Source organism: Aythya fuligula, chromosome W, assembly GCF_009819795.1.
Source record: "Aythya fuligula isolate bAytFul2 chromosome W, bAytFul2.pri, whole genome shotgun sequence".
In the NCBI taxonomy this organism is placed as follows: domain Eukaryota; kingdom Metazoa; phylum Chordata; class Aves; order Anseriformes; family Anatidae; genus Aythya; species Aythya fuligula.
Window position 1 is genome coordinate 10,481,994 of NC_045594.1, and position 11,920 is coordinate 10,493,913.

At 35.7% G+C, this 11,920-nt stretch overlaps 1 protein-coding gene across 1 annotated transcript; it reads left to right on the plus strand.

Moving 5' to 3' along the window:
* The first annotated feature begins 2,783 nt into the window (after positions 1-2,783).
* Positions 2,784-11,664, plus strand: LOC116501293 (synaptotagmin-4-like). The gene is made up of 4 exons (XM_032206812.1): positions 2,784-2,817; positions 3,255-4,069; positions 5,622-5,742; positions 8,026-11,664. The coding sequence occupies exons 1-4, from the start codon at positions 2,784-2,786 to the stop codon at positions 8,418-8,420; spliced, it is 1,365 nt and encodes a 454-aa protein (XP_032062703.1). The 3' UTR covers positions 8,421-11,664.
* Positions 11,665-11,920: the final 256 nt, after the last annotated feature.

Below are 11,920 nucleotides of genomic sequence, written 5' to 3' on the forward strand. Positions count from 1 at the left end.
GGATGGCACTGATGAAGCAAACTGTAACAATGTTATTCAGTGCTCTGGACCTGGCAAATTCAACTGCATAAGTGGAGAATGCATAGATATCAGTAAAGTGTGTAACCAGCAGAGAGACTGCAAGGACTGGGGTGATGAGCCCCTGAGGGAATGCAACATAAGTGAATGTGACTGTCCAGCTGGGAAACTGTGGAGGTATTGATGAATGCCAAAACCCTGGTATCTGTAGTCAAATCTGTAACAACCTGAAAGGCTATCAGATGAATCCTGCTACAGGAACCTGGAAAGGGCCATACGGCAAAGCAAATTAGATAACTGTTATTTAACTTGTCAGAAGATAAAAAAGAAAGTGTTTCAACAAGCAGCCATGGGAGGGAAGAATCACTGAACCCCCGATGTGAGGGACTGTACCTTGTTTTACTGACTACTGAAACAGCTGTGAGAACTGCAGAAAGGGACCCATGCATCCAGAATAAAAGGACCAGTAACTACTAAAACTTGGAGGGTTGAGTCCGCTCCTGGGAAACTGAAACTCAAGCTAAGGGAGAACTAATATTCTGGCAATGAGGCTCTGCATGAATTAAGGATGCCAAATAAAGGGGACAAGCCTAAAGGGAGAAAAGGGAGAAGGCAAGACCAGGGCAGGACCCTCCACTGCGGTGTGTATGGTCTACCGAGGGAGGCAACCCCTATGGGTATTGACTGCCGAGTGAGAGGGCCTCGACCGGACTTCTCCCACACTAAGATCAGGTTGTCCCGAGAAAATAACATAAAAAAACCTCTTTTTTTAAAAACCTATATAAAATTGTGATTCGTTTTACAGGAGCTGGATCACCCTGACAGGCTGAACGGTAACACAAGCCTGAATCGACCCTGAAAGTGGGCCTAACTCCTTGACTGAAGGCTTTTGCCTATTATGATCCAGCTACGTGGGCAGAAGATAGATCCTGGGGCTATAGGACCTCAGTATATATACTTAATAGAATAATTAGGTTATTAGCTGCAATAGAAATAGTTATAAATGATGAGAACTGATTTAAATTAGTTTTAAAGATGAGAACTGCTTTGTATCAAAATTGCCTAGCTTTGGATTATTTACTAGCACAAGAAGGAGAAGTCTGTGGAAAATTTAGCTTTAGTAATTGCTGTTTAAAGATTGATAAAAAGGGTGTTTCTTCCTAGTAGCTGATAGAATGTTATGTTCTGGTTTAGGATGAGAAGAATGTTAATAATATGATGATGTTTTAATTGTTTTTAATTGTTACAGAGCAGTGCTTACACCAAGCCAAGGACCAAGTCAAATTCAGCTTCTCACTGTCCTGTCAGCAGGCAGGCTGGGAGGAGGGCCGGACTTCTTGGGGTTAGGTTGGGCATCGGACAGCAGGTGGTGAGCAATTGCATTGTGCATCACTTGTTTCGTACACATTATTACTAGTAGTACTATTATCATCATTATTGTTATTTTTATTGTTATTATTTTCTTGTTTTTATCTCAACTCACAGGCTTCACTTTCCCATTTCTCTCTCCCATCCCAGAGAAGGAGGGGGGAGGTGAGCGAGCAAACACAAACCTGGAAGGATATGGAATGGGATTTATTTTCATGGCTGCCTGGTGGACCATGGGTTAAAAGAGTGTTATTTTTATTGTCATGTGGTGTAATTATGTTATTGTATATACCTTGTATGATACCTTGCCTTACGTTATTAATACACTGGGTGATAAATAGTACATTTGTAATAACTTCATTAAAAAAGGAAGGGGATATGTCAATTATGATGTTTAAGAATTGGACCCTCCAAGAACGGACTGATGAAATCCAGTTATTAACAACAGAAGTGACACGAATTGTTGATATTAAAAAGAAGATAAGGGATTGTGAGGAATGTTTTAACAATTCGTGTCCATAAAGAACAATTCTGTTTGAATCCTGTCTGCCTCTGGGCCCTGCACTGGCAATTTAATTCTTGAACCACAGATGCAGTGTGTCCCAGTCTCCCCCTCATTCTAGTCAATTTATCACTTCTTAAATTTATGAACCTGTTTGCTTTTGTTATTCCGGACTTCTATTTCTAACACTGCTATAGATGTGTCTGTGAATGGCTGGGGAAGAATGTTTTAATTACTCGTGTGTCTGGGAGTTTCAGAACAACTGATAACAACTAGTGACTGTTATGGGATACTATGTGGATCTTTGGTATCTGGTTAGGGGGGGCCGAGAGATTAAGAGGAAGGAGAAAGAAGCTGAAGGGCGGCTGGGAGACAAGACTTGAAGAAGATGTTCTATAAACTTGGCATGGTGCCCAGTAAGTACAAAGGGGGAGAGGAAGACTGCGAGCCTTCAGCATGAAAGACCCCTAGAGACCCCCAGAAGAGACCCCAGAAGAGACTGCGCATGCTCCAGTAGGAGGGACTGCCCCCCGGAAGCTAATTTTAATAATCTATTTTTTTTAGAAGTAGTAATGAATATGTATTAGTCTAGGAGCATAAAAATCAGCTGCTTGATGTAACTGGTGTGCGTCCTGGTGGAGCGGAGACTCCCGGTGCACCCAGCGCTGTTTGCTTACCTCTATTCCTTTATATTCTTTCAATAAATCCTATTTTTTTATTTAATCCTAATTTGAATCCTGAGCCATTTATAACATGTATAATACACTTGGTATATAATCATCCTAAATTTTCTTAGTAGCCTTTTTCCTGCAAAGTATTGAAAATCCCATTGAAACTGAGTGTTTTAACTTTGTGTTAAACTCAGATTTTTTTCAAGAGATACCTCTAGGCAGTTATGGGATCAGACCATAAGAATGAGCTAATTGAGTGTACAAAGTGTTCTAGGAAGTGGTGTGAAAAGCAGATGATGTATCTATAAGTAACACATATTTCAGAATCTGTACTACCTAACCAACAAAGCTGCATAAATTCAAAGCTGAAACCTGAAGTAGTTTTACTCACTGACATAAACACAGAAACTACACCTAGAGGGATGATTATTGCTGTTAGGATGAGAACAGTATTTTCTTTCCAGACACTCAATAAATGGAAAAATACTAACATAGCAATTGTCTTTGTATGGGACTGCACATTCATGCCTGAACGTGGCGAGTGATATGTACAGTGCAAAGCACTTTTAGTCCATTGACACTGCTGTTATTACCATTTTGTACCAGTTTGTTTTGCTAAATTATTACTTTATTAAGTATCACACAGTCGAAGGCATTGCTTCTTATGTGCTTGTTGCTGTTTATTTAATTTGCAGATGAAATTCCTACAGTGGTTGGGCTCTTCAGTGCATTTGGCCTTGTCTTCTCTGTCTCCCTTTTTGCTTGGATCTGCTGCCAGCGCAAATCTTCCAAATCCAACAAGACCCCTCCATATGAGTTTGTCCATATTCTGAAGGGAGTTGATGTTTATCCTGAGAATCTCAATAGTAAGAAGAAGTTTGGAGCAGATGATAAAAGTGAAGCAAAGAACAAATTGGCAATGCCTAAGAATTCTCTCCATCTAGACCTAGAGAAGAGAGATCTAAATGGCAATTTCCCCAAAACAACCTCTGAAATACAGAGCTCTCCAGATCTTGAAAATGTGTCTCCGAAACACTTTTCGGAAAGTAAGAAAAATTCAGTATCCCCTGATAGTTTAAAGTCCATCACATCCCTTTCATCTGAAGAAAAACAAGAAAAGCTAGGAATACTCTTTTTCTCTTTAGAGTACAACTTTGAGAAAAAGGCATTTGTAGTGAACATCAAGGAAGCACGTGGGCTGCCAGCAATGGATGAACAGTCAATGACTTCTGATCCCTATATCAAAATGACAATCCTGCCTAAGAAAAAGCACAAGGTGAAAACCAGAGTGCTGAGAAAAACCTTAGATCCAGCTTTTGATGAGACTTTCACATTCTATGGGATCCCCTACAGCCAAATTCAAGACTTAACACTTCACTTTATGATCTTGAGCTTTGACAGGTTTTCCAGAGATGATGTCATTGGAGAAGTCCTCATCCCCCTTGAAGGAACTGAATTATCAGAAGGAAGGATGCTAATGGACAGAGAGATCATCAAAAGAAATGTTAGGGTAACATATTTCTTATTTAAAATTTAGAAGTGTTGTACTAGTTTTAGCTGATTCTTGTGCAATGCTGCTAGCATATTGGAAAGAGAAGGGTACAAGTTTACCATGTAAGCTATTGAGATGTTTCCATAATGGCAGCATAAGGAGGTAGCTATACAAATGAAATAAAAGAACATTACAGGAAAGAATGCAAAGATTTATACATTATTATTATTATTATTATTATACTCCTCTTTTCTGTTTGAAATCATGTTTTCTCAAAGTGTATTGAAATCAATGCACATCTTTCATTTCATATCCAGAGGTTGATAAGCAGGTTCTTAAACAATACAGGTAGTCTTTACTGAAGGAACTGGAACCTCTTTGAGACTCTACTGGTGGTGCAGTAGCATGTTCTTTCACTTCAGTGCTGTTACTACCTTTTCTCTCTTAACAACCGTGGTAGAGGCTGTAGCACTTCTAAGGACAATAAGATATGAGGGAGATGCCAAAACCTCACTGAAGTCAATGACAAAGCATATTAACTTCACTAGGCTAAAAATATGTAAAATAATTGTCTCATTTCAGAATGTAAAGACCACAATCATAGTTGAACCACAGAAATGCACATGCCTCACACACGTCTTTTAATCTCTGCTAAGGAAGTGGACTGTATATTGGCTTTCAATCTGATTGTTTTCAAAGAGCAAGCATGCTGACAAATCAAATAAATGTCTACCAGACACATACCTTTAACTAATATCATTATTTTGCAATTCTATCACTATGTTACAACTATAACTATGTCACTGATATTTTGTTGATAATTTACTGGGTTTTCTGGTATATAAGGTATTCTTTTTGCTTGCTTCCCTTGACTTCCTCCTTTCTGTGAACTAAATTACTCCTGCAAATTCATATCTAATAATCATAGAGAAAGTCTTTGATCTTATCTTTATTCCATTTATATTATGCTACATTAGAAAGTGTCAGGGATGAGATTTCACTAATTGCTTTTGAATAGCTAATGGCTAAAAAGATTTTATGGAAGATTTTTTGTATATTACCTTTATTCTTTTTTTTTTCAACATAGCTTTCACAGGAGTTTGTTTTTCTTAAGGTGTTTTTCTTTCACTGAGACTTTTTTCTCAGGATGTAGGATTTCATTTCTAATCTGTGAAGCTAATGATGCCATGTCAACCCATATTTTCATTTAGTTATTTATTTACTTATTTACTTTTGTTCAGTCTAATAGCCAACAATAAGAAGAGTTATGTAACTATAGTACAGGAAAATTATATTTGCTAGACAAAGCAGCATAGCTTCATAAGTTATATACTTCTACACTAGTCTGGGATGCACAGTTATGTGACGTTTTAGAAATCTTATTAGCTCTACTTTCAAGCATGGTCAATAGAATTGCTCGTAAATAGTCTTCTTTTCTTTTCTTTTCTTTTCTTTTCTTTTCTTTTCTTTTCTTTTCTTTTCTTTTCTTTTCTTTTCTTTTCTTTTCTTTTCTTTTCTTTTTCTTTTCTTTTCTTTTCTTTTCTTTTCTTTTTCCCTTTCATTTCCTTAGAAATCATCTGGGTGTGGAGAATTACTGATCTCTCTCTGTTATCAGTCTGCAACAAACACGCTAACTGTTGTTATTTTAAAAGCCAGGCATCTACCTAAATCTGATGTGTCAGGATTATCAGGTAATGGTTTTACTAATGAATAAGGCCAAAGAATGTACAATAAACATAGAAGACAGTTGAAATGTGACATTTCAAAGATTAAAAATAGCCCAGAAATGCAGAAGTGGTGTCTGTATTATTTGCAGCCTATTAATTTCATTCATATCTAGGTCAATGCTTTATTTTGCAGAGTATATATTTTAGAAATTTGTTCTTCAAACACATTAGAAAAACTATGACATCTGTTAGCACTGGAAGCCAATGAGTTTTGTCGTTGTCTTGAACAGAACCCATCTGACATAAGTATGGGATGTTGTTTGCAGATACTAAAAGCTTTTATTTATGACAAAAGATCAGTTTATTTATGATGATCAATATTGAGTGAGATCCTCATAGGGTATATTATGGTATATTTCAGTTTAGCATCCAAAAAGGCAACCAGTTGCATTTGTGCTGAATTTGACCCACTGAGCATTAACATTTATTTGGCAAGGTGAAAAGGTGAACTATCCCACTGCTTGGGGGTATACTAAAGCTTTTGCAGTCCCTTCTCCTGGTCTTGTGCCATTTTGCATTCAGTGAAACTTTCTTTGAAGTCAATACTAGAATTGCATTTAAATGCATGTTAATGCTAGATAATATAATAACATAATAAAATTTAAAATGCAATATACTAACCACTTGAGAATAAGACAAACACACAAGAAGAACAGTACACAGCAGAGGACTATACAAATTATAGCACATCTGCTATTGATTCTGTGTAAGACTTAACTCTTTCAACACAGGATTTTCTTGAAGGAAGGAGGAAGTACCCTTTGGAACTACTGAATCATAATTACTACAGCCAATAATACAGTCTTTCTACTTCTAACACCAAGAAATATTGGTGCTGAGGTCTCCTAGTAGTCTTAATAAAATCAAGAGGAACATTTCAGCCTTATCTATTAGCCAGAAATAACAGAAAAGTTCATTTAAAAAGAAATGAACAATGGCATGAAAGCACTGATGGATACTGATTTTGATATTTTTAGTGCTTGTGTAGCATATTCTCATTCCAAAGCTAATGAACATTTTAATTATATAAAGCTATTTTTTAGAATGTTTATTATGATGATAGATTATGAAAGTGAAGATGTATTCTATCATACCTTACTCCTGTCAAACCATTGTCAATCCAAGGAAACAAAAAAATTTTCATTATCTGACCATTTCAGTCTGATAGCTTTGGCATAGAATTTCTAAATATGGGTCAATTTAATTTCACTTAAATAAATTAAAAAAAAAAGAAGTTCAACTGTTCTTGATGTTTATTAGCTGACTGTTTGCATAGACTACTTCACTTAATAGAAATGAATTTGCATTGCATCTCTGCACTGTGAGATTTTGGAAACAGGTACATATTTGCACTGAAATACGTGTAAATATAAATGCAAAATAAATATACTTGAAATGGATGATTTCTAAAGTGTTCTTTAGAATTGCTCTGAAGAAGTATAACTACTGTTGAAGACAATAGCGAAGGAATCTTGCAACAGTTGAAAGATTCCGAGGATTGCAAACACTCAAAATTGTTTAACAGAGCTAAAATATGGATATTTTCTCTTCCCTTTTTCAATAGTACAGTACAGACATAAAGTCAAGTACATATCCTATCAAGAAATGTAGTCTTACATTTAAAGTTTAATGTTAAATTTGTTCAATAAAAATTGGTGGGAGAAATTTAATCAAACTAATTGACTTAGAAAGATCCACAACTGAAATGAATTGCATCCATTCTCTCAGCATGGGATTATTCTCTTGGTTTTGAGGCTTTGCTTTCCATGAGTCTTATTAACACTAATGATTTTCCCCTACTTGTAAAATGTGTGAAAAGCAGATTTCTATTACATGTAAATATATAGTGATATATATTTGTCAGAATTCATTACAATTTTATGTTCTTTCAGACCAGTTTTAGAGGCAGTAGACATGTAAACATGAGTGTTAACAAACTACAGGGCAGAATTTATCTCATAGAGGAGTCACCAGCATTTGGTTAGATGAATTATGCCCTAAACTTTACTGACTGTCTTGATTACATATTTGGTGACCATAAAAGGAGCTTAAAGAGACTAATTCAGAAGCAAATACAAAAAAAAAAAAAAAAAAAAAAAAAAAAAGAATGAGACGAATCATCTTTAGTAACTATCCCTCACTGGGACATAATTCTGTTGGTATATTACAAAGTTTACCATCAACTAGATCAAGGAATTTCTAAATGACAATTCAATAGCTTATCTGTGTTCTTTCTTTTCATTGCAGATCCTTATGTCAAAGTGAACCTGTACCATGCTAAGAAAAGAATTTCTAAAAAGAAAACCCATGTGAAGAAGTGTACCCCCAATGCAGTGTTCAATGAATTGTTTGTCTTTGACATTCCTTGTGAGGGCCTTGATGATATCAGCATTGAATTTTTGGTTTTAGATTCAGATAGAGGGTCAAGAAATGAGGTCATTGGCCAGTTAACCTTGGGATGTTCAGCAGAAGGAACAGGTGGAGAACACTGGAAGGAAATTTGCGAATATCCTAGGAGACAAATTGCCAAATGGCATATGTTGTGTGATGGTTTGCAGCTCAGAGAGGGGTTGGAACTTGAAAAACTATATATAATTTCCATAGGCAAGGAGCAGTTTTCTTTCTTTCTTTGCTATGTATAATTACAGGCTTGTAACTACAAGACTTTTTTTTTTTGTGGGGGTGGGGGAGTAAAAACTGGATTGAATTATCAAAATAGAAGGTAACTAAATTTTCAGAGTAAATAAAGGAATTTCTATTTCATTAGGCTTTAACTTAATTTGATTAAATTTATATTCTTCTGCAGTTTACATAGCCTAAAACTTCTGAAGCAGTATAAACTTCAACAAGGAAGTTTATCTTCTTGATTGTTTCATTAAATGAAAAACAAAGAAAATAGTGAGACAGAATACAAAACCTTTTTCAGCCGTTTAGCTTCCTGAGCTGTGAGTTATATCATTACAGTCAATAAGACTACTCACAACATACGAAGCTTAATGCATTTTTTAACTTTTGCAGGATAGGAAAACAAACTATCATTATAATTTATACAGTATTATGTTAGACAAACTACTTGAAAAGTGCATTTCACTTAGCTGATATGCATTAATGTCCATTACTGATTGTACTGAAAATTGGTGGTGGTAAGAAAATTTTTTCTAATGTCATGTTAGTGTGACATATGTATGCTTAAACTTAAATTGTGCCAGGCTAGGGGAATATAAAGTGTCAAAAACCCAAGTATATAAACAAAGCATCTAGGCCTGTTAAATTTACTCTTGGTCACGCTTCATACATTTTTAGGCTGTCAGAACTATAGCACAACTATAAGATTATTTCCTAAAGTTTGTACACTGATTTCTGATACAGAAGTTGCAAATACTACTCTTATGTCATTTTTACATTATATATAAAGAAGAATATGATGTTAGTTGTTAACTGAATAATGATTTTAAAAGTGGAAAACAATTTTCAGTATTTTTGCATATATAATTTTGTCACATGTAATCCCACTACAGTGAATGAAACTATTTGGGAATTAAGGTATTGCTCAATATGAGTAAAGGTAACAGAATGGGCATACCAGGAAAAAAAAATTTTTTAGATGTTCAGTTACGCTCATTAAACAACGAATGCAGGTCTTATTCAAAACTGTTGGAGATTTGTTGACTTTTCTCTGTTCCCATATGGCCAAATTATGTTTGCAGTAAAGGACACTGAAATATGAAATATGCAAGTAGAGAAATAGTACTGGAAGAATTCTATTGAGGGTCTTTCAGGTTTTGTGTCAGTAATTTCTCCAGTTTTTGAGAATGTTTGATATAACAGTGTTTATAAATTTTGTAAAAATTCATTTTCAAAATAACATAAACAAGCTGTCTATGATAACACTCAATGTAAAAAAATGCGTATTGTATGTATAAAGGAGAGGAATCTTTTTTGCTTATTTCTTTAGAAAGCTGATGAACTGCTCAAGGGCTAGAGTTTGCCAATCCAATTATATCAAGTAGATATAATTCAAGGACACTAAGTCAAAGAAAAGATGCCCACAGGCTTCAGTGGGGTTTGAAGTGGAATCACAGAGCAAAACTCTTCTTGTGAGACAACAGCACAATGGCACCATAGATAGGGGGAGACACTCTTTGATTTAATATTGTCTGAGAGAGTTTAAGGCAGTACCATGCGGCCAGAGTTGTTACTATTTCTAGTAAGGACATAACAAACTTCATAATGAAAGTGAGTGCACCAAATAGAGTGATAGAGTGGTATTGCCTGCAATTTAAAAAAAAAAAAAAAAAAAAAAAGAAAGGAGGTTTTGAATATTGGCCCATAAATAACACATTATATCTAAAAATCAGATGACAAGTGTCATCTGTCTCCAATGGACACAAATTTTGACATCGGGAGAAAAAAATCCACCCTTTAAAGTTAATGATGGGCGATGACCATTGTTCATTTTGCATCTAACAAGTTGTCATCAAAACTGTTTAAAAGATTATATAGCAGCCTGAGGGTTAATATTTTTACCAGCTAAATGGCAGTCGTTGATGGGGGTGGGGGGTAGGAATGGAAAAGGGAAGCAAATAAGTTTTTATTAAATTGAGAAAACTGTAAATAGATATTTTTTTTTTTTCATTTAAAGCAATGTTTAGCTTGGAAAGTTGAGTAAAGAAGACTTGTAACACATCTGTAAGATTTTCTAAGTTATTTGTTCTGGTTCTGTATGTTGTGCTATGTGTGTAAGACAAGAATAAACTGCTGCTTTTATTCATCCCATCCCAAAACAATTATCCCACCAATGTGTCTTTTCCAGAGACTTCTGCTATTATTTCTGCTCACAGTTTACTCTTTCATGCTTCTGTCAAAAAAAAAAAAAAAAAAAAAAAAGACCTAAAAAATCTTCCTCTTCTCACAGAGGTGGATCAGAGTTATTCTGCCAAATATTACCCAGGCTTATCACATATTCTTTATTCTCAGATTCTTGGTGTATTTTTCTTGAATTTTACTATACACTCAGGCTAGAACTTGAGGCATTGCCCATGTTGGAAAATCTGAGTCCTACTAAATGAGGATGAATTCTAGAATATTAGGTGAAAGAAGTAAAATGCAAGTCACATTACTGTTGGAATCCTGATGACATTCCATTTTGTCTTCCAGAAGTAAAAAATATCCCTTGGACAATCATGCTGTAACACTCTTACTTCCTTTATAGTCATGTCAGGCACTTTCTCATCAGATGAGATGGATAGAGAACACATTCCTTCAAATGTTAAGTACAAATGCAAACTTTGTTACTGTCACCTCTAAGATATTAGGGTATTTTACCAACACAAACCTAAATCAAGGGAATGGAAGGAGGTTGCACATGGGATACACATTGCCATTTAGCGACTCCCAGTGTAAACCTACAACTGCTTCCCTGGAATGGATCCCTGATCCTTGTCACATAAATTGATGCGTGAAAACTATGACAGGATATACTGTCAAACAAATGACACAGAACATATTATATGGATGTAAGCTGGCAAAACCTGCCTGCCAAATCTGTCCCCAAGGGAAGGGTATCAAGTCTGAAAGACTGCTCTCTTCTGTTCTGTGCAGCAACTTTTCTTTTTTCTTCCCTGCATTGTGCAGTTCTCCTCAAACAATGGTGATTCATGAGTCATATTTCAGACCTTTTCTTCAGGACACATGGAGAATATCTTTAGCTTTTTTTTGACTATAATGCTGTTGAGCCTCAGGGAAAGTCTCAAGTCTACCGTCCTGATTGCTATTTGTATCTCAAATTATTGCAACAGACAAGTCCTGTAAGGCTTCACAAGAGACCTTACAGATGCCCTCCCCTTTGCAGTAGGTCTGATTCCTAAGGTATAACTCTATTTTGTAAGCCCCTTGCATTTACACAGCATCATGGATAGCAACATGCTGCACACACAGTAGCAATGCATAACCACATGAGCAATACTTCTTTTCCTCAAAAAAAGATTCATATATGTTCTGTGTAAGCTGCTACCTTTCAGCCTCTGCTCTCTGCTTTGTTATGTCTGAAGCTGCTGAACAGGTCAGAGTGCTCTTACAACTGCTATGACTAGTTTTGCTCTGCTGGTAACTCCTGAGCAACAATCTTTATTCAAGAAGCTCT

Excerpts from the sequence above, each read along its gene's own strand:
- LOC116501293 (XM_032206812.1), top strand. The coding sequence starts at position 2,784 with ATGGGATCAGACCATAAGAATGAGCTAATTGAGT. Across the intron at positions 2,818-3,254 it reads TAAGAATGAGCTAATTGAGT|ATGAAATTCCTACAGTGGTT; the intron begins GTACAAAGTGTT and ends TTTAATTTGCAG. Across the intron at positions 4,070-5,621 it reads TCATCAAAAGAAATGTTAGG|AAATCATCTGGGTGTGGAGA; the intron begins GTAACATATTTC and ends TCATTTCCTTAG.